We start from the raw sequence: 23,997 nt of genomic DNA, 5'->3' as shown, positions 1-23,997 counted from the left end.
TATTATAATTGAGATACCTATCAAGTTCCCTCAAAGCAATATCTTCACTCTAAAAAAGTATATCATTTAATCTGACAGAAATGCCATTATTTTAAATATGTAATATTAAAGTTGAAAAAATGTGTCTTAATTTTTAAAAACATTAAGAATTTTATAGTATCCAGGATATTGAAATTTATCAATTTATTCTAAATTTGTAATTACATGATGGTAGCATTTTATCATTAGAATACTTCAAAAATCTTTCACAGGTTACCCATTTTAAAGTATATATGATAAAACTTTAAAGTGTCTTTAATTATCTGTATATACATAAAAACAAATACATAAACAGATAAATATATTTAAATTTTTATGTTATAAAATATTCTAAAATGTACCTCATACAAACATATATTCTATGCCATTATCCTACCCTATATAATCATTTTCAATGGCTGCAGATTCTGTTGACTTGAATTTAACATAGTTTAATCCCTGGTATTCCTTTATTTAAGGTCATATAGCTTGTTTCCATTTTTCATTATTACAACACTGTAATGGTCTCCATTTGTATATTCTTAGGAAAGATCTAACTGTTTATTAGGGCTAAATTCCCCTTTGGGTTAACAGTTGAATCAGTTGGTTTCATCATGTTTAAGATTTCTGATTTAGCTACAGCTAGGTACTCCTCATCACACCCTTAAACAGTGCTGCTTTCAATCTGCTAGATAAAAAATGGTGCCAGGCATGTGGCACCATTACCTGTAATCCCACAAACTCAGGAGGCTGAGGTAGAAGGATCAAAAGTTCAGGGCCAGCCTTGGCAAGTAGTGAGGCCCCATTTCAAAATAAAAAGAAGTGAGAATGTAGCTGAGTGTTTAAAGTATCCCTGGGTTCAATCCCCAGCACCAAAAAAGATAAAACTTAAATTAAAAAAAATAAAAAATGACATCTTATTATAGAGCTTTTTAATTTATATTTATTTTAATCATCAGTATGATTAATTTTTTTTAAAAAAGTATCTTTTTAGTTGTAGGTGGACACCATACCTTTATTTTATTTATTTTATGTGGTGCTGAGGATCAAACCCAGTGCCTCACATATACTAGGGCAAGAGCTCCACCACTGAGCCAACCCCAGCCCCAGTATGATTAAATTTTGGTATGTAAAAGAAAGGAGATAGTTGAGAAATACAATAATTCTACATAACTTTTGCTTTAGTCCTTACCCTTGGATCATTATCTTCCTCTTCCTCATCAGGGTTATAGGTCTCTGCACAGACTAAAATTGGAGAGAAGAAACAGAGATGCATGACTTTAGGAAAAATAGGAAATGTACACAATTTCTTTTTATTCACTGTTTTCTAAAGTTCTAATGATTCTTTTAAATTCCCTCTTTCAATTAATATATATATTAAGTACCTACTACTGTTAGATATTCCCTTGGGTATTAAAAACCCAACTCTCTAGAGAATGATGATAGAAAATAGGAGAGAGACTGTCAGGAGCTGCCACATAGGAACCGAGCGCCCCTTAGCCTTGAGTGATGAGAATGTGGAGATGTGGCAAAAGCCAGCCATGGGCTGTGTGTGAACTATGGGCATTGAGCCCACGTTGCCCCTCTGTTTGGGCAGGCTTCGCTTTAGTCTTTTCGCTTGTTCTGCCATGATCCCCACACAGCTCATGAGATGGGCAAGGCTTCCCTAGATATCAGTCTGCTGACAGCAGACATCAACAAGCTAAATTCAACCCCCCGAAACTTGACCCCTTGCCTCATTTGAACGGTTTCTCCCCAATAAAAGGGCTCAGCACGTGTGCCACGCACTCGCTCGCTCCCTCGCGCTCTCTCTCTCTCTCTCTCTACCCCTAAGGTCAGAGGAGCCTTCACAGGACCCAAAGAAAAAAGGATTTCTGTGTCTCTGTGTGATTATTTCGTGTAGCCCAGATCACCTGGAGTGACCCTGAGTGTTTTGTCCTGGGACACAACAAGAGATGATAAATATATCACCTGCTAAATCTTATGGTAGTGCAAGTACAAATAAGAAGGTGCTACCTATGCTAAGTTATGAAACAGAAACTTAAAAAAACATAAAGTATAATATATATGTACTATAAACACAAGAGAAACAAAGGTAATTACTCAAAAAATGAATTAAAATACTTCAGAGTAATTATGTGCAGGTATAACTTTTAAAACTCCTGAATTCAAGCAATCCTCCAGCTTTGGCCTTCTGAGTAAGCTGGGAGTACAGATTTATGACATCATGTCTCACAAAAAATTTTTTTTGTCAGTACTGGGGATTGAACCATCCACCTTCAGAAGAATATATTCCAACCTTAAAAAAGAACTGTGATTCGTAATGGAATAATAATTCTAAAACTCTACTAACACACTGATGTTTTATATTGGAGAGGAGTACAAATATGGAATAAAAAGAAAGATTAAGACTAGAGATGCCTATATAAATCATTATTTTAGAATCTTACCTGTGGTATTACTGCTGGCAAATATACAATGAATTATTAGTGAATTTTTTTAAAAGGGGCTGGGCATGATGGCACATGCCTATAATCCCGGGAGGCTGAGACAGGAGGATCAAGACTTCAAAGCCAGCTTCAGCAAAAGCAAGGTGCTGAGCAACTCAATGAAACCCTGTCTCTAAATAAAATACATAATAGGGCTGGGGATGTGGCTGAGTGTCGAGTACCCCTGAGTTCAATCCCTGGTACACCCCCAAAATAAAGGGGGGCACAGGGCGTGGTGATGCAAGGCTCTAATTCCAACAGCTTGGGAGACTGAAGCAGGAGGATCTCGAGTTCAAAGCCAGCCTCAGCAATTTATCGAGGCCCCTAGGCAACTCAGCAAGACCCTATTTGTATATAAAATATAAAAAAGGAGCTAGGGATATGGCTCAGTGGTTAAGCGCCCCTGGGTTCAGTCTCAGTACAAAAAAAAAAAAAAAAAAGCGTTTGTACTAACAAAACTGTCTTGTCAAAATGATCTAGATGTGATTGTCGAGAGCTGCCACATAGGAATCAGCATGAACCCTTAGCTCTGAGCGACAGAGGTGTGAGACTGGGCACCTCCGCTTTGGGAGTGGGTGTCACACCAATGAAACTGGCTACACCCCCCTGAAACCCAATCCCTTGCCTCATTTGGATAGAACTTTCTCAAGTGTCTTCCCCTCAATAAATAGGTTCTCAGGGATGCTCTTGCTCTCTCTTTCCAATGGATCCCTAAGGTCACAAAATGTTCCTGATTCCTGCAAGCAAAAGGTATTTTTGTGTATTACAAGCTGCTTTCACTATTTTCTTAAGCTATTGGTACAGCCAACTCTTGTGAACCTAGCTAGCAGGTGATATGTGATCACTGATGTCACTCAGAATTCAACAAACCAAACCTTTTCCCTCTTTACAGTATAGATCATTACATGCTGGGTAAAGTTTTCTTCTTCTTCTTCTTTTTTTTTTTTTTTTTGGTACCAGGGACTGAACCCAGGGTTGCTTAACCACTGAACCACATCCCCAGTCCTTTTTAATAATTATTAATAATTTTTAATAGAATTTTTAATAATTCTAAAATCTCTAATATTTAGAGATGGGTCTCACTGAGTTGCTTAGGGCCTTGCTAAGATGCTGAGCCTTGCTTTGAACTCCTGATCCTCCTGCCTTGGCCTCCTGGGCTGGTGCAGCGGTTACAGGCTTGTGCTATCATGCCTGGCTGGGAAAGTTTTCTTCTAATAAAGCTTCATTAACTACAATAGCTGTGTGACCAGAGGTGATTTATTGCAAATCTCCACCCTTTCTTCTGCATAAAGGAGTTCAAATAAGCAATTTTCCTCTGAATACTGTCCTAATGATTTAAGTATTCAAGTGCCTGGCATACAGTCAGGATGCAGTAAACCCTAATTCTTTAAGCTATTACTGTTATTACTTTTATTTCATTTGTTTTGGTTTTCAGGAATACTAGTTATTGTTAGCTTAGTCCTGTTCTTTATCTTAGCTCTTTTGACAACTGTTCTTCCTTCAATGCTGCCTTCCATCACAGATTTTTGCCCTTAACAACTTTGCTCTTTTTGACATCTTTAAGTATTGAATTGAGTTTCCTATTTATTCAGAATTCATAAGGTAATGTTTTCTTGAACTGTACTGAGTCTTTTGTAGTGAATCTTTCTGGCCTTCATTCCTCTCATATCCTTAATTTGTTCACTTCATTCACAGGCCCTTATTGGTTTGTTGGGATTTCTCATCTGTTACCAGGCAAGGAAAAAAAAAAAAAAAGTTCTTGACCCTAATCTCAATTCATTTGTATGATAGCTAAAAGACTCCATATATCAGGGTTGTGGCTCAGTGGTACAGTGCTTGCCTAGCATGCATGAGGCACTGGGTTCAATCTCCAGCACCACATTAAAAAAAAAAAAAAAAAAAACCTAAATAAACAAAGAGCTCTGAGAAGTCCTGTGTTATTAAAAAAAATCCATATATCTATAACTAGAGGATAAGCTAATATACACTCCCAATTTAAATCCCAGTTTCTTAAAGACACTTACTAACTGCATTCCTGGTCCAAATATATCCTAGTTTTCCATTCCTCAATGGTTCTCTGAACACATTAAACATTTCAAAGATGGTAGCTTCCAGCATGTCCTGTACACAGGACTCTCCCTTTTCTGCCTTAATACTTTACTTGCGTGGGTCATGACCTCTGTTCTATAATGCTATCAATACCCTGCCTTCTCAATGTGGACCTGGTTTCCTAAAACAGATACAGAAAGTTAGAGGAAATAGTGTAAGAAAAGACACCATTCCTGTCCCAGAAACAGCATCAAATAATGTCCTGCAGGGCAGATGCCCAGGTCCTGGCTGGTGTGGGTCTTGGTCACTGAGCCAAAGAAATAATAATGGAATAGAGTTAATGACTCACCACCTTTCTCCAAGCATTTCTTCATCCTGGAGATGAAGTCAGGGTGCTTATCTCAGTTCTGCCCCAAAGATTAAGGTAGACACTTATCTTAGTTCCTGGACTATTTTTGCTACTACTTTTTGCATCTTCATAGGTTATTCTGGTAGAATATTGGGAAAGCTGCATCAAGGACATCTGAACAGACACAATGTTCTTTTTGTGTGTGTGTGTGGTTCTAGGGATTGAACCCAGGGCCTTGTGTGTGCGAGGCAAACACTCTACCAACTGAGCTATATCCCCAGCCCCAGACATCATGTTATTCAGCTACTCCATGTTTAAGACTTAAAAATGTCTACTTATAATAATCCACTTTTTAAAATATTTATTACTTAATTGTAATTAGACATAATACCTTTATTTTATTTATTTATTTTTATGTGGTGCTGAGTATTGAACCCAGGGCCTCACACATGCTAGGCAAGTGCTCTACCACTGAGTCACAACCCCAGCTCAATAATCTACTTTTTAAAAAAACCTTCACTACGGGAAAAAGATGGATGCATGAGTATTACATTTTCTCAATTTTTATTTATGTATGAAAGTTTTTATTTAAATGTTTTAAAAAATTAAACCTTCAATGATAAAACTGACACAATTTTATTGATAGTGACACTTCATCTTGGGCAAGTTTATTTCTAGGCTTGTTTTTCCTTCAACGTTGGAGGACAGTATTTTGTCAACTAGCTCATTTTTATATTTTTATATATTAATATAACTGAGGCAACAAATGTTAATTATAGTCTTCAAGCCTTTAGATATACTACTATAATTTAAACAAAAGTAGCTGGGGCTGAAAACATAGCTCAATAAATAGTACTTCCTCAGCATGCACAAGGCTCTGGGTTCAACATCTAGACCACAAAACAAACAAAAAACCCAAAAGTAAAAAAGGGAATGCTTTTGTTAAAATTATTTATGTTCTATTTGTGGAAAGACATTAATGCATCGATTTTCCAAAACTGATTTTGAATTTACTTCCCTCTCCATTTCTTTATTTATTATGATACAAACACTTAATATGAGCTATCCCCTCATAAGAAATTTTCAAGTCCACAACACAGTATTGTTTATCCTGCATAACTAAAACCTTATACCCACTGAATAGCTATTCCACACTTCCCCCTACTATCAGTCTCTAGCAACCAACATTCTATTCTGTTTCTGTGAGTTCAATTTTTGAGGGGTACTTGGGATTGAACCCAGGGGTACTTTACCACATAGCTATATCTTTTTATTGTGAGACAGGGTACTGCTAAGTTGCTTAGGGCCTCACTAAATTGTTGAGGCGAGTCTCAAACCTGTGATCCTCCTTTCTCAGTCTCCCAAATCACTGGGATTACTGAGCCCAGTGAATTTTTTTTGGAGGGTGGCGGGCCACTGGACATCAAATCCAGGATCTTGTACATGTACATGCTACGCAAGCATTCAACCACTGAGCTACACCCCTGGCTCCTTGATGCTTTTAGATACCTTATTTAAAATAAGCGTATGTCCTTTGTATTTGTTCTTCTAACACTATTTAATATAATGTTCTCCCCCCACACCCTGCTTTGAACTCTGTTCTCATCTCCCTCTCCCCTCTTTCTCTGTTGCTACCCAACCTCTCTACTTCCTCTTGTTCCCTAATTATTTCCCTTGTTTTCTTTTCTTTGTAAAAATTCTTTTTTTTTCTTTTGATTGGAACCTCAAACATGTTTTACCACTGAGCAACACTGCCAGCCCCAAATCCATTTTTAAGTGTCAATATGATTTGTTGCCCTGCTAGTTCTGCATATCAAGGAGCTTGTGCTAGTGCATGAGTTACTTGGAAAAGGTCCAGAGTCTGTGCCATCCTATACATAGCCTTGGGAACCACACTATGTATGATAAGATGCTCAAGATCTATTGAAAATGAAGATGAAAACAGCACAGACCCTTGCTTAAGGAAATTTTGCTGTGGTTCTCCAGCAGATGTCACTAGTTAGTAATGTGATACTGTACAAACTGAAAACACATTATCCAGCACAATTTCTTCCAAATTTTAATTGGAAGAAATATGAATCATTAAAATTTATTTGTGAGGGAAAAAAAACCCTCTAATTTCTACAAAAAATGAGTACAGATCCTGATCACAAACTCAAGGCCCTGTGCTGCCTATCTGCCCCCACAAACACTTGAAATAGCCTGGGTATATTAGTCAGCTGAGGCTGCCAAAACAAAATACCACAGATTGGGTGGCTTAAATAACAGAAATTTATTTTTTCATGGTTCTGGAGACTGGAAGTTCAAGGTCAAGGTATTGACAGGTTTTGTTTCTCCTGAGGCCCCTTCCTTGACTAGCAGACAGCTGACTTCTCATTATGTCCTCACATAGTCCTTTCTCTGTGTGTCCACTCTTGGTGTTTGTTCCTGTTCTTATAAGGACACCTGTCCTTCTAGATTAAGGTCCCATCCTGATGACCTTGCTTAGTGTTAATTACCTCTTTAAAGGCCCTATCTCCAAAAACAATCACACTGGTATTTATTTATTTATGACAGTGCTAAGGATTGAAACTAGGGTTAAATATTGTTAAATATTTGGATCATTCTAAGATTGTTTTGCCCTTTTCGTTGTTGAGCATTTGATCAGTTGAATTGTGGTATTTTTAAAATTCTTAAGCCGTTCAGGATCTAATATAGACTACATTGTGGTGATATTTATCTTTAGTGATACTGTGTATGTGATGATGATGAAAGCAAGAAACAAAAAGGTATAAAGTTAATATTCAGTCAATATAGATAACATGTAACTTATAAGATTAAAAATTTCAGTTTGTGATATAGTCAATGAATTTCTTATATGACTTTAGACTTTTCAATAATATATCCTGAATTTTGCAGAAATTCAAATTCAATATATGAATTTGATAAAAAAAGACACAATTCAGTCTACAATACCAGGTTTCTAAATTATCTTAAGCAATACTTAGTAATATTTCAGTTTAAGATAAATATGGATGGAAAAATATTGTATACTCAGTGTTTTAGTATATTGTATACAATGTAAACCTTACAAGACAGGGCTATCTAGTAAAGAGTATCCACCGTTCCGAAATCAGTGACTGATGTGACACCAGATTCTCAGTGAACTATCCTGTTGACTTTCATAGTCATCAATAGATCAGCATACTTACTGTCTAAATGTGGCATAATGCCAACAGATTTCTAATTAATGTGCTTTGAAGTTCAATACATATTTAATAAATAAACATTTTCCTTTTCTGATGGAGTTTGAAATTAATAAATTCAGACTAACATTTCAAACTCAAAGACAGTTAAAACTAATTTAGGACTATACCAAGGAAGCAGCACTTAAAAGAATTCATGAACTCTCCTCATTCAATATATTTATCAGTTGATATAAAGGACTGTTGTTCGGCTACAATGCAGAACTTGGAAGGCACAGCTTTTCAACTGCAGTGCTTTGCAAGAGAGAGCAGCAGAGACAGCCTACCTTTGAAGAGACTTAGATTGAGGTCTGAGCTTGGTCCCATCCACCCGTTTACCTGCTGTTTCTTGATATCCCTGATCCTTGGTCTGTTCAATATTAAGAGGAGATAACAAAACTAGAACCATATAAAGGGTAAATAATAGAAGATAATATTTAAAATTTAGGGCTGGACTCACAGGAGACACTAACTGCTACTCTTCTATGCTGCTTTATGTTCCAGATTGTTCTTCATTTAGTCACCCTGAATTGTTAGAAAAGTCTCTTCTACAGTTTTGACACAGAATATGTGGTCACACAACTAGTTCTTGGGCATGTTAGGATTTCCATTCCCTACCTCTGTTTCCAACTTTATTTTACTTGCTCTCCTACATCCAAAGCAGCCAGGGACAGTTCATCCCCCTTCAAGTCTTTACAACATTCTTTCATCTAGATGGCATTCTTCCTGGTACAAATAAAACAATAACCATGTGTTTCAATCCTCAGTGTAATTTTTGTCTCCTTCTAAGAAGTATTCTTGATCTCTTCTTCCTACAGTAAGCTCTCCTGATTTCTATTCCTTCCTTCTTTGCCTTTTTATCTATCCACTCATCCATATTTACTCATACTACTCAAAGAGCTAGCTACATACCAATGAACAAACAGAATTTTTACTTACACTCTAGTACAGAGAACCAGGTAACAAAATAATAAGTTCAGACAGACTTTAAATAAAGGAGTAAAGAAAATAAAATAAGGAAGGGAGACAGAAACAGAGTCAGAGAGAGATGGAGAGAGAGAGAATGTGTGTGTGTGTATATGTGTATGCGTTTGGGAGAAAGTGACGTGAATTTTAGACAGGCTAAGCTTACTGAGAATGTATCCTTCAAATGAAGGTCTGAAGAACATGAGTGAGCAACTTCAAAGATAGTCTGGGTTAGATATGGAAGCAAAAGGCTGATTAGAATGGGTCCAAGATACCCCAGTCTGGCTGGGCACAAGTCATGAGCCACTCAAGCGAACAAACTTTATTTCTGAACTCCACCAGCACACTCCACACAGGCTCCCTGGGAACTCTCCCCAACGCCACCCACGTGGCTCCTCCAGGAACCACCAACCGGAAATCCCTCCTCCCGCACTTCCCCAACTAATGCGAACTCTCCAGGAATCCCCGTGAGAACTCCAAAGTAGCAGGCCTAAGCGGACAGTAAAGGTCTAATATACAATTGAATCAATCCAGCATCATCTTAATGGCTCGCCTCTCAACCATTACTTCTGGCAAAATGCTCTCAACACTAAGAGAGAACAGAAGCACAGAAACTAGAAACAGCAAATGTAGGCAACTCTTTAAAGCATTTTGCTATAAAGGTATGGAGAGAGGAAAAAGAGTGATGGTTGGGGAGAGAAGAGTGGTCAGAAAAAAGTTTTCTTCTATATTTTAAGAAGAGCAGGGATGGGGTTGTGACTCAGTAGTAGAGTGCTTGCCTAGCATGTGTGAGGGAGGGCCTGGGTTCAATCCTCAGCACCACATATAAATAAATAAAAATAAAGGTATTGTGTCCATCTACAACTTTAAAAAGTCTCCTTTTGAAAACAAAGAAAGGAGAGAAAACAATACATTTCTTTGCTGCAAAGTTTTATTTTATTTTTATTTTTTTGGTGCTGGGGATCAAACCCAGGCCCTCATGCATGCTCACTCTACCAGTGAGTCACAAACCCACCCCCAGCTAAAAGGTTTCAAATCCTTAATAAAATAGTAAAATCTAAAAAAGAGGGATAATACTTTGTACTTGTGTGAGGTCTCTGCAAAGTTCAAGGAATAAACAATACTTACAGAAGACCAAGCAGCAATTTATGAATTAATGCCATCAGTGACCTCTGAAGGGGGTATCATTGTACTCTTCATCCATCAGATCTGTTCTACAGATACCAATGGATATCACTAATCTTTTTTTTTTTTTAAATATGTTTATTTATTTATTTATTTTTATGTGGTTCCGAGGATCAAACCAAGGACTCACACGTGCTAGGCGAAAGCTCTACCACTAAGTCACAACCCCAGCCCCGATATCACTAATCTTTTGGAGTCAAAAAAGAGAGATGAACAGAACTGGAAGATCCATACTCTATTTCTTCTCAGGAGATTGGTCACATATGAGAATACATTCTTCAATCTCCTTTCAACAGATTTTGGTATAGAATGTTAGCAAAGGTTTCCAAAAGCAAATAAGTTGATATGCTCAAAGAAAAAGATTGAGGAATAGAAAAGGGATTTCTAGCCAGGCACAGGGGCATACTCCTATAATCCCAGCAACTTGGGAAGCTGGGGCAGGGAAGATCACAAAGTCAAAGCCAGCCTCAGCAATTTAATGAGGCCCTAAGCAGCTAAGCAAGACCCTGTCTCAAAATAAAAATTAAATAGTGCTAGGGATATGGCTCAGTATTTAAGGGCCCCTGGTTTCAATCTAGTACCAAAATAATAATAATAATAATAATAGAATTCCTAGCCTTACAAGATAATAAATAAATTATATGACAATTTAATATCAAGAAACTTTCCCAAAAGAATATAAAACAATGATATAAATGCTTACTCAGCAATTTTGAAACACATTAACAACCAAATAAATCCTACCTGTAACAAAGTCATTTTTCAGAAAATATATTTCTCAGCTCTATGAAAAATGGGTGAGATTCTTAGCTTAGAAGCAATAATTTTTTAAAAATATATATATATTTTTAAGTTGCAGTTGGACAGAATATCTTTAGTTATATATTTATTTTTAAATATTTCATTTGTTTTTATTTTATTTTTTTTTTATGTGGTGCCAGGAATTAAACCCTGTGCCTCACTCATGAGAGGCAAGTGCTTTACCACTGTGCCACAACCCCCACCCTCTTTATTTATTTTTATGTGGTGCTGAGGATTGAACCCAGTGTCTCACATGTGTGAGACAGGAGCTCTACCAATGAGCTACAAAAAAATGTAAATTTTTAATAGATATTAACTGAATGCCTTCTATATACCAGGCAGTATTTGATATACTCTTTTTTTTTTTTTTTGAGAGGAGAGAGAGAGAGAGAGAGAGAGAGAGAGAGAGAAGAGAGAGAGAATTTTTTAATATTTATTTTTCAGTTTTCGGCGGACACAACATCTTTATTTCATTCTATGTGGTGCTGAGGATCGAACCCAGCGCCCCGCGCATGCCAGGCGAGCGCCCTACCACTTGAGCCACATCCCCAGTCCCTTGATATACTCTTTTTGTTTTGTTTGTTTGGTTGCAGTACTAGGGACTGAACTCCTGTATACTCCACCATTGAACTATATTCCTAGCCCTTTCTAATTTTTATTTTGAGACTGGGTCTGTAAGTTGCCCAGGCTGGTCTAAATTTATAATCTGCTTCAACCTCTGAAGTAGAGTATGTGCTTAAAACACACAAGGCTCTGAATTCAACTTCTAGCACCAAAAACAAATAGTAGGGGCTGGGGATGTGGCTCAAGCGGTAGCGCGCCCGCCTGGCATGCATGCGGCCTGGGTTCGATCCTCAGCAACACATACAAACAAAGATGTTGTGTCCGCGGTGAACTAAAAAATAAATATTAAAAAAAAAATTCTCTCTCTCAAAAAAAATAGTAATAATAAAATTAATATTAAAATTAGTAGCATGACTAACCAGGAAAATTTTTGATTAAAAATTTTCAAAAGGGAGCTGGGTGCAGTGGCAAAAGAATATTTATAATAGTATTTTATTAATTTAAAAAAAGTTTCTAGGCATAGTGGTGCATGCCTATAATCCCAGCAGCTAAGAAGGCTGAGGCAGGAGGACTGTGAGTTCAAAGTCAGTCTCAGCAAAAGCAAGGTGGTAGGCAACTCAGTGAAACCCTGTCTCTAAATAAATAGGCTGGGGATGTGGCTCAGTGGCTGAGTACCCAAGTTCAATCCCTGGTACCCACCCCCCAAAAGATTTTTTTCAAAAGGGGTCTGGGGATGTAGGTCATTGGTACAGTGCTTGCCTAACATGCATGAGGACCTGAGTTCAATCCCCAGCACTGCAAAGAAAGAAAGAAAAAAATTATCAGAAGAGCCAGGCATGGTGGCACATACCAGTAATCCTACTGACTTTGGAGGCTGAGACAGGAGGATTGCAAGTTCAAGGTAGCCTTGGCCACTTAGAGAAACCTTGTCTCAAACTAAAAACTAAAAAAGGGTTGGAGATGTAACTCAGTTTTACAGCACCCCTCAGTTCAATCTCCAGTATTGAAAAAGAATTTTTTCCAAACGGTTAAAAATCTGGAAAATTTATTCCAAATCTAATTAAAATATAATCTGGTATAATCTGGACCATAATAGACAAAAGGGAAAATAATATCAAACTAGTCCCATACAAGAAAATACAAAAAAGATTTCTCATATTTGGAACGCATTCATTTTTGCTAAAAACCAAAGAAATGATCTTAGGTACTATTTTATATACGAATTCCATATTATTGAGATGGGTGGTTGAAAAGAGACATAAGCAGGTTACCTTTATCCTGCAACCTAATTTGTAGATGATCTCTAAAGCAAGATACAGAAAAAACTAAAGCAATGTTTAGTCTCAGACCAGAGAATGCCACTTAAAAGCATTATAACTGAAGAAATAATTCAAGTGATTCTAAAAGTGTAACAGAAGCTATAGTAAGATAATCCAGAATACCAGAAATAGTGACATGTGAAATAGTTTTTAGAGATTCTAATTATAAACATGGATTATAAAATAAATAAACATAATTATAAAATTATAAACTGTTAACAAAATAAATTCTAGGAGACAACCACAGCAATTATAACAATATAAAAATTTTACATATACATTCAGAACTTAAAATGAAAATGAAATGAAGGAATCATAGATAATTTTAATTTTAGTCTAACATTTTATAATGCTTATCTTTTTATTTAAAAGGTGAGTTTATTTTCACTTAAAATATTACTATATGAAAACAGCATTTTAGTAGTATATAATAAAAGAGAACACATACCTGATACTCGTCTACTAAATCTGCTAGGAACTGGAACTGCAAAACAAAAAAGCAACATTTAGTTGTCATTATGTCATGTGCCCATTCTTATGCCCCCACCCCGCTTTTATTTTAAATATTTTTTACTTGTAGATGGATACGATATTTTTATTTTTACTTGTTTATTTTTATGTGGTGCTGAGGATCGAACCCAGGGTCTCATGCATGAAGAGGAAGTACTTTACCACTGAGCTACAACAGACCTTATCCTCCCCTTTTTGCAAAAATCTCTGACAACAAAACTATGTATCTTAAAAATCAAGTTGTGGGTCAGTTCATACTCTTTCATATTTAACCACAAATAACTGTTCAATATGATCATATAAAGACAATACAGAAAATAAAATATCTCCTTAAAAAAAGTTCTTTATAACTTCAACATACTTTTTTTTTAAAGAGAGAGTGAGAGACACAGAGAGAGAGAGAGAGAGAATTTTTTAATATTTATTTATTTTTTTTTTAGTTTTCGGCAGGCACAAAATCTTTGTTTGTATGTGGTGCTGAGGATCGAACCCGGGCAGCACGCATGCCAGGCGAGCGTGCTACCGCTTGAGCCACATCCCCAGCCCAACTTCAACATACTTAAAGCGGTAATTTTACTTCTGTTCACATTCATATTTCATCCAATTTTTATCATTCCATATAAGAAGTTTTCCAAATTTCCAGAAAGGTTATGGTACCAAGTAGTGAAAATTTCCTCTTTAATATTTTTTAAAGATAATCCTAGACTTGCTAAATCATAGAACACAAATTCCATTTTTAAAGCAATTTAATCAGTATTACACTACAATTGAAAATAAATTGAGCATTAAGTTATACTTCTAGATATAGGTAGGTTTTTCTTCTGCTCATAGTCAGTATATTAATCAGAAAAATGTATCACATATCTTTATTTTGGGGGAAGAAAACCTTTCTCAGTTATTTTTTTCTACTTTTAACCCATCACATTATCTCTGGTGGTTATCTAAATTCCTATTGCTAAACTATATCATTTGCATAAGCCTTTTAATTTTTAATTTTTTTACTTTTGTGTTACTAGGGATCAAACTCAGGGCCTTGTACATGCTAGACAAATGCTCTACCACTCAGGTACATCCTGAGCCCTTTTATTTTTTATTTTGAGATAGAATGTCACTAAGGCTAAGTTACCCAGGCTAGCCTCAAATTTGTGATTCTTCTGCCTCCACCTCCTGGTGCCCGACTGATTATTTTTATTTTTAAAAAATTATATATAGGGCTGGGGATGTGGCTTAAGCGGTAGCGTGCTCGCCTGGCATGCATGTGGCCCGGGTTCAATTCTCAGCACCACATACCAACAAAGATGTTGTGTCCGCCGAAAACTAAAAAATAAATATTAAAAAAAATTCTCTCTCTCTCTCTTTTAAAAAAAATTATATATATATATATATATTTATATATATATATATACACATACACACACACACACACACACACACACACAGCTGGGCATGATGGTACACACCTGTAATCCCAGTAACTCAGGAGGCTGAGGCAGGAGGACTGCAAGTTAAAAGGGCAGGGTTGGCAACTTAGAGAGACCCTGTCTCAAAAAAGGGCTGGGGATGTAGCACAGTGGTACAAAGACCCCGGGTTCAATTCCCAGTAGAAACAGACAAATATAAATGAATGAATGACCAAATGAATGAATGAAGGGAATGAATAAAATAAACTGGGAATATAAAGGAATGTCCTCAACATAATAATGGCCATTTATTAAAAACCCACTTGATAAAGTTGCCAAGACCATTCAATGGGGAAGACAGTCTCTAAAAATACAGTGCTAGGAAAACTCAATCTCCTCATGCAAAAAACTGAGGTTGGACCCTTACTTCAGACAGTATTTTAAAAAATTAACTCAAGCCAGAGGCTCAGAAGACTGAGGCAGGAGCCTCAGCAACTTAGCAAGGCCCTATCTCAAAATATTTTAAAAGGGCTGGGGATGTGGCTCAGTGATTAAGTGCCCTCTGGGTAGCAAAAAAAAAAAAAAAAATCATAAACTTGAAAACTAAAATTATAAAACTCTTAGAAAAAAAGATGAGAAAAATCCTGACGTCATATATAGGGAAAAAAAGAGATTCAATGAACTGCATCAAAATTAAAAACCTCTGTTCATCTAAGAACATAATCAACAGAACAAAAAGGCAAGCCATGAAATGGAAGAAAATTATTTGCAAATCAAATCAAATCTGAAATATGTAGACTAGAGGGGAGAAAAACCCTCACAGCTCAACAATAAAAAATCAAATAGGGCTGGGGCTACAGCTCAGTGGAAGAGTGCTTGCCTTGTACATGTGAGGCACTGGGTTCGATCCTGAGCACCTCATAAAAATAAATAAAGATATTGTGTCCATCTACAAAAAAAAAGGCTAAGTGAATTAAAAAAAAATCAAATAGTAGGGGAGGTAAAAATTATGTACTAAGGATTGAAACAGAAAATTATGCTAATATGCATTTATGAATATATCAAAATGAACTCCACTATTATGTATCATATTACAATATACTAAAAATAATTTTTAAAAATTTAAAAAGAACACAAACCAATTAAAACAGTGGGCAAAGGACCTGAACCAATATTTCTCCAAAGAAAATAAACACATGGCCAACAAACACAGAAGATGCTCAACTTCACTAGGGAAATACTCAAATTCTAACTACAATGAAATGCCATTTTACACCCATTATTGGGATAACTACTATCATAAAAGAAAAGCAGGGGTATGTGGGGGTGCTAACAAGTATTGGCAAGAATGTGTTGCTGAGACAGGAGGATTGCAAATTCAAAGCTAGCCTCAGCAACGCAGCAAGGCGCTAAGCAACTAGGTAATACAAAATAGGGCTAGGGATGTGGCTCAGTTGTCGAGTGCCCATGTTCAATCCTTGGTAACTGCCCCACTCCATGTGGAAAAACTGAAACAAGTGCTGTTGGTGGGAATGTAAAAGTGGTACAGGCACTATGGAAAACAGTAACTCAGGCCCTAAGCAACTTAGTGAGACCTTTGATAATACAACGTGTATATGTTAAGGAGTATCCATTAAAAAAGGACTGGGGATGTGGCTCAGTGGTTAAGTGCCCCTGAGTTCAATCCCCAGTACCAAAAAAAAATGGGGGGGTGGTGAGGGATTGGGGGATGTAGCTAGGTGGTACAGCACTTGCCTAAGCATGCACAAGGTCCTGGATTCAACCCCCAGCAACAAAAACAAACAAAACAACAATAAAACCCTGTTAATTAGAAAAAAGATAGAATGTGCAACTTTAACCTTAGCCAGGCATGGTGGTGAGCACTTGGGAGGCTGAAACATGAGGACCTCTTGAGTCTAGGACTTCGAGACCAGCCTGCACAACATAGAAAGACCACAACTCAAAAAAAAAAAAAAAAAAAGTGAAAGCAAGATCTCCAAGAGATATCTGTATACCTATGTTAATAGCAACATCATTCACAATAGGCAAAAGGTAAAAACAACAAAAGTTTCCATCAATGGATGAATAGATTAGTAAAATGTAGCATATATACACAATGGAACATCAGTCAACTTTTAAAAAGCAAGGAAATTCTGATATATGCTACAATGGATGAACCTTGAGGACATTAAGTGAAATAAGCCAGCCACAAAAAGAAATACTGTTGTGATTCCACTTATATGAGGTACCTACAAAAGTCAAATTCATAAAGAAAGAAAATAGAATAGTTCTTACCTAAGCAACTTAGTGAGACCCTTGATAATACAACGTGTATATGTTAAGGAGTATCCAATTAAAAAAGGACTGGGGATGTGGCTCAGTGGTTAAGTGCCCCTGAGTTCAATCCCCAGGGGATTACCAGGGGATAGGGGAAGAGGGGAATGGCGAATTGTTTATGGGCATAGTGCTTCAGTTTTACAACATGAAAAGAATTCTAGAGATAGATGGTGATGATGGTTGCACAACATTAATGCCAATCAACTGCATACTTAAAAATGATAAAGATGAGCTGGGCATAGTGATGCATGCCTGTGATCACAGCAACTCAGGAGGGAAGGAGGATCACAAGTTCAAAGCCACCTCAACAACTTAGCAAAGCCGTAAGCAATTTAGTGAGACCTTATCTCAAGATAAAAAAAAAAAAAATTAAAAAGGACTGGAGGAGCTAGGGATATAGCTCAGTTGGTAGAGTGTCTGTCTTGCATGTACAAGGTCCTAGGTTCAATCCCCAGCAACACACACACACACACATACACACACACAACTGAGGACCTGGCTCAGTGTAAGTGCCTCTGGGTTCAAACCCTGGTACAAAAAAAAAGGTAATATTTTAAATTTTATATTATATTTCACAATTAATTTTTTTAAATATATAAATTAAAACTTGACAATACAAAGTGTACATGTTAAGGAGTATCCATAAAGAGAATGAAAGAGAAAGCAAATGTGGCAAAATATTAATGAGTGGTAATTTAGGAGTTCACTGTTCTTAATGGGGTTGAAGTTTTTCCAAAAAATATTTTAAAAATCTTTGTAAATATACATCCTCAAATCAAATATGATAAAATTTCATTTTTATTCTATTGTCAAATCATGTTTATAACAAATTCAAAGTTGAGTGCATGAATTATTTAAGTATTTATAGTTGTAGATGGATACAATACTTTTATTTTATTCATTTATTTTTACCTAGGCTGCTGAGGATTGAACCCATTGCCTCACATGTGCTAGGCAAGCACTCTACCACTGAGCTACAACCCCAGCCTACATGCATTCTTCTTTAAAGTAAATTACTTTGTTGAAATTTGCTTAATTTTATAATACACTGACTTAAAATTTTTAAATGGCAAACCTATTCATCACTATTAAGTTAAAAGGTTATAATCACTATTTAAATTTATCATGCATAAGACAACAAAAAATTGTTTTGAAAATTCCTAAAGCATTATCTGTTTCTGTGAAATTAGTTCAAACGCATTGAAAGAAAAATGTTGACATTGTAATGGAAAATATAATTAAATATGAAAGACCTCAGGCATTAACTTGAATGAATGAGAGGATGAAAAGATAAACAAAAGGGGTAAAAAGAAAAATGCTGCTTGAAAAATTTAAAAGGAAAGTGTGACAACCAAGGCTTAATGGGAGAATTGGAGAAAAGGGAAAGTAAGAACCCTCTACCAAGTACCAGGGAAGGCAGTAAACTCCTCCAGTATAGAATACCTGTCTCATTCCATTGATTCCCCATCTGTAGGCTCCCTGTTTTCCCACTATAATGGTCAGCCATTAGACCACTGAAAAGAGGCTGGGAAATTTGAACACCCATAACAAGGCAGAATTGAGCAGAACCAGCTGGGAAAGTTCCCTATGAATGAATCAGCAGTGGATACAGCACTTCTGTTACAATATGAAGAAACTGGAATCTCTGTACACTAGATTTTATAAAGATCACCATGGAGTCAGGCATGATGGCACACACTGAAATCCCAGCTACTTAGGAGACTGAGGCTGGAGGATCACAAATTCAAGGCTAGCCTGGGCAACTCAGCAAGACCCTATATCAAAAATAAAAAGGGCAGGCAAAATAAAAATAAAAAGGGATATGGCAAGTAGGCTTCACCTTACTTGGGAACTAACTGATGTCACTGGTCCATCTTTGACACTACTCATCTACTTCATTAACAACTTCACCTCCTCTTCTTCCCACTTCCTCTCCTGAATCAGTCTATCCTTTTTCCATTCTCTACTATCCTAGTCTGAAGTATATAATTTCTTGCTTAATTGACTTTAAGTAGCCTCTAAACCTTTTTCCACTGCCAATTTCTTTTTTTTTTAATTTTTTTTAAGAGAGAGAGAGAGAGAGAGAGAATTTTTTAATATTTATTTTTTAGTTTTCGGCAGACACAACATCTTTGTTTGTATGTGGTGCTGAGGATAGAACCTGGGCCGCATGCATGCCAGGTGAGCGTGCTACCGCTTGAGCCACATCCCCAGCCCTCCACTGCCAATTTCCTCAACAACTATCTTCCCCACACGGTAATCAGTAATCTTAAAATTGAGGAGACAATTAGGGAACATCTGTCAAAATTTTCAAGTATGAACTGCATTTAACAATAATTTAACAATATATTCCACACATATATAGATATATGTGCATACTACAAAGGTTGTTGTTATGGTTTGGATGTGAGATGTCCCCCAAAAGCTCAGGTGTGAGACAATACAAGAAGATATAGAGGATGGATGATTGGGTTATAAGAGCCTTAACCCAATTAGTGGATTAATCCCCTTATGGGAATTAACTGAGTGGTAACTGAAGGCAGGTAAGGTGTGGCTGGAGGAGGTAGGCTTTGGGAGCATGCCTTTGGGGGAACATATTTTGTATCTGGCAAGTGAAGTCTCTCTTTCTGCTTCCTGTGAGCTTCTTCCCTTCGCCCACACTCTTCTACCATGATGTTCTGCTTCACCTTGAGCCTCAAGAAATGGAGCCAGCCTTCTATGGATTAAGACCTCTAAAACTATAAGCCTCTAAATAAACTTCTCTTCTAAAATTGTTTTTGTCAGATCTTTTAGTCACAGCAGCAAAAAAGCTGACTAAAACATATGTATATGTGTGTTTATACATACCATAATCACTAAAATGTTGCCACAGTCTGGCTGGGCACAAAATCACGAGCCACTCAAGCAGGAACAAAGTTTATTTTTTGAAACTGCCGCCAATGTCCGGTACCACCCGGGAAGATTTTTTTCCACCCACGCGGCCTCCTCCCTGACCGCGGAGAGAGCCCCTCCCCCGGAACTCCCTCCTACTGTACTTCCCCAACCAATGGGAACTCTCCAGGAGTCCCGTAGCCGGCCTAGGTGAACAGCAGGAGTCCAATATCCATATGAATGCAAATCTTAACATAATCATATCATCTCAATGGCTAGCTGACGTCACCTTTAGACCAAAAATGCCATGCATCATATACTTGGCTCTTAGCAAAATGTATAATAGCAAAAAGAAGGGAAATGAAAATTGCCTAGAAAAATAAACTAAGGAAATACTGGCACTGATAGAGTATAAACCTCTACACATCCATTAAAATGGATGCAATAAAAGTATACAAACTGATATGGAAAAACCTTCAAGAAGTATTGTTATATAATTCTGGGCATGGTGGTGCACATCTAAAATCCCAGTGGCCTGGAAGGTTGAGACAGGATTGCAAGTTCAAAGCCAGCCTCAGCAACTTGGCGAGGCCCTATGCAACTTTGTGAGACCCTGTCTCAAAATAAAAAATAAAAAGGGCTGGGGATGTGGGTCAGTGGTTAAGCACTCCTGGGTTCAATCCCTGGTACAAAAAAAAAAAAAAAAGTATTATTATGTGAAAAAAGTTGCATATCAGTTAAAAAAACAAATGAAAAAGAATTTAAATTAAAAAGTTGTACAAGTACAGCATGATATAATACTAATTTTCTAAAGTTTGTTTTTAATAAACAAATTTAATATCCTCACAAATCCAAGTAGTGCTATACATATATAAAATAATTAAGGAATGATATAAATTATTTAAATAATAGATAACATTGATGTTTTCAGAAAAGCAAGTCACAGAAGAAAAGTGATTGTGTGTATGCATGCATGCATATGCAATTGGAACTGAACACAGTACCTTATGCATGCCAAACACAAGAGTATTGATTTTAGGGCTGGGGATGTGGCTCAAGTGGTAATGCACTCGCCTGGCATGCACAGGGAGCTGGGTTCGATCCTCAGCACCACATAAAAATTTAAAAAAAATAAAGATGTTGTGTCCACCGAAAACTGAAAAATAAATATTAAAAATTCTCTCTCTCTTCTCTTTCTCTCTCTTTTAAAAAAACGAGTATTGATTTTAAATAAGCAAGGAATATGAGGTTGCATGCACAAAAGATTGGAAAAGATCACAAAATTTAGATCACTCTCAGAAACAAATACAAGCATATAAATGACTGCCAGGGAAAACAAAACATGAATGCTTTTTTTCATGCTTTCATTGATTTACAGCACGTGCCTGGCAAGGTTCATTCCTCTACCATCCTATACAGAGGAGCCCTCAAGATGCTGTGTCTATTAGTCAGAGGCCTCTGCTCTTCTCCCTCCCTCCTTCCCTCCTTCTCTCCCTCCCCCCTCAAGATCTAATTCACACTCACAATTTCTAACACTGACATATCTTTTTTTTAATTTATTTTTTAGTTGTAGATGGACACAATACCTTTATTTTATTCATTTTTATGTGGTGCTGAAGATAGAACCCAGTGTCTCACACATGCTGGGCAAGCACTTTACCACTGAGTCACACACAACCTCAGCCCCCTGACCTATCCTTAAACACCTGTTATCCACAGACAAGAATTTCCAACTGCAAGCTTGTCATCTTCTGTATATCTCAAATGCCTCAAACCAACATATCCACCATCAAACTCATCAAACTCATGAGCTTCCTCATCTTTCCCAAGGTGAAAGCTTTCTTATGTTCTTTTCTTTTGGTACTGGGGATGATTACCCAGGGTTGTCAGGACTCACATATGTTTTTTTTTTTTTCTACAGTGTTGGGGATCCACCAACTCAGAGCTTCATCCATGCTAAGCAACCACTTTCCCACTGAGTTATAGCCCCAGGCCCCATTTCAATTTCAAGTACAAGGAAAATGAGTAGGACAAGAAAAACAGTACAGTTAATTGTGCCTCAATATCTGCAGGGGATTGATTCTAGGATCTCCCATGGAGGGGGAAATTATGGGAACATTTTTGGAAATCCAAATGGATAAAATGTTTAAAATCAATTAAAATTGTCAAACTTAATTCAAGGTTTAAATACTGTAGGGAGAGGGGCTTGCTGTGGGAATTGAAACCAGGGGCTCAATCTACTATACAGCTACGTTCCCAAAGCTTTTAATTTTTTTTGACACAACATCTCACTAAATTGCCAAAGCTGGTCTTGAACTTGTGATCCTCCTGACTCAGCCCCTCCCCAAATTGCTGGGATTACAGATGTGCACCACTGTGCCTAGCAAAATACATCTTTCTTTCTTTTATTTTTTAGTTGTAGATATATACATTACCTTTATTTTATTTATTTTATGTGGTGCTGAGGATCAAACTCAGTGCAAGTAAGAAAACTGAGCCTCACTATACTCACAAATTCAATAAGAGTAGTCCTACTCACCACAAAAGACCTGAAAGGTGGACTCAATGATCTTATGAATGAAGTGCTGAGACTGTAAAAATGTTAGAGATTTCAATTTGGAGGGGGAGGGGTGTTTATTTTTCAAAATCATATGTGGGAACAAGTGTATGGAGTACTGCATACATGGCATACGTTAAGGCCGTCTGAGTGGCACACCACGCCCCTGGTGCTAAGCAGCCCTGGGCGTGAGGCCATGTGTTGCAGTCCTGGCACTTGCTCCACTGCCAGATCCTGGATTTGCTGCAAGGATAGTTAGCAAGAAATCGTTATTGGTGGCTGCCTATAATCTTCCTAGCTACTGCCCTACATGGTAACTGCGCAATAAAATCAGACCAAGGTTTCAGCTTGGTCTCTAGAGGTCTTGATTAGCAACTCCACAGCCACACTCTCCTCTACCCTGTTCCATGGACCTCCCTCCTCACTGGATGAGAAAGAGCCACGCAACACATAATCATATATCTTTAAAAGACTGGAATCATCTTTTTTTTTTTTTTTTTTTGGTACCCAGGGCCTTAATCCGCAGCCCTTACTAATTTTATTTTCAGACATGGTCTCCCTAAACTGTCCAGGATGGCCTGAAACATGACCCTTCTACCAGTTTCCCAATTTGCTGGGATTACAGGTATGTACCACAAGCCTAACAGCTACATATTTTCATTTTCTTTTATAAATTTAAAAAAATTTTTATTTATCTAGCCTTTTCAAATATCTTTTCTTGGTTATATTTTTTTTCCCCTTTTTGCAGTACTGGGCAAGTACTGCACTTGCTAGGCAATTGTTCTACCAGAGCTACCTCCCCAAGTCCTTTTTATTTTTTTAATTTTGGGACCAGGTCTTATTATTGCCCAGGCTATTGCTTTAGCCTCCAAAGTAGCTGGGATCAGAAGCATGTGCCACTGTGCTTGGCTAGTTACAATTTTTTGAGTCTCATCATGTGCAAATATCATGCCAACCATTTTAAAGATATTATCACAAGTAACCCTCACAACAATCCTATTCCCATCTCATTTTCTTGCTGAGAAAACTGAGACTCAGAGAACTGTCCCCTAGGTCATATAGCTAGGAAGTGATCAAACTAGGATTTGATTGATCTAAATTTGACAACTGAGGAAAAGTAATGATGTGATTAAACAGAAAGTTCATTTTATACTTTAAAAAATAAATTCCATCATTCCATTATTTAATTATGGATCCAAAGCAATATATTAGAATTCCCTCCAATTTTCTCCAATGGAGGGATCATTATATCATGTTGCCTACTTGCATGCTGTTGCCCCACTAGATGATAAGCACCTGCAGGCAGAAACACTGTTATCTTCCCCTGTCTCAGTGCTGAGCAGAGTGAGCATCTGCGA

At 37.1% G+C, this 23,997-nt stretch overlaps 1 protein-coding gene across 1 annotated transcript in view; it reads right to left on the bottom strand.

Moving 5' to 3' along the window:
• The window catches only part of Prkar2a (protein kinase cAMP-dependent type II regulatory subunit alpha), a 72,836-nt gene that overhangs the window by 37,028 nt on the left and 11,811 nt on the right, over window positions 1-23,997 (bottom strand). Inside the window, exons 2-3 of the mRNA XM_027933835.2 lie at window positions 13,413-13,448; window positions 1,211-1,263 (exon numbers count right to left, since the gene is read on the bottom strand). Of these exons, the coding sequence (XP_027789636.2) occupies window positions 1,211-1,263; window positions 13,413-13,448 (89 nt within the window). The remainder of the gene's footprint in view (window positions 1-1,210; window positions 1,264-13,412; window positions 13,449-23,997) is intronic.

Source organism: Marmota flaviventris, chromosome 8 (assembly GCF_047511675.1).
Source record: "Marmota flaviventris isolate mMarFla1 chromosome 8, mMarFla1.hap1, whole genome shotgun sequence".
Taxonomy (NCBI): domain Eukaryota; kingdom Metazoa; phylum Chordata; class Mammalia; order Rodentia; family Sciuridae; genus Marmota; species Marmota flaviventris.
Note: the sequence above shows the minus strand (reverse complement) of the source record. Positions and strands in the feature narration are given on the sequence as shown.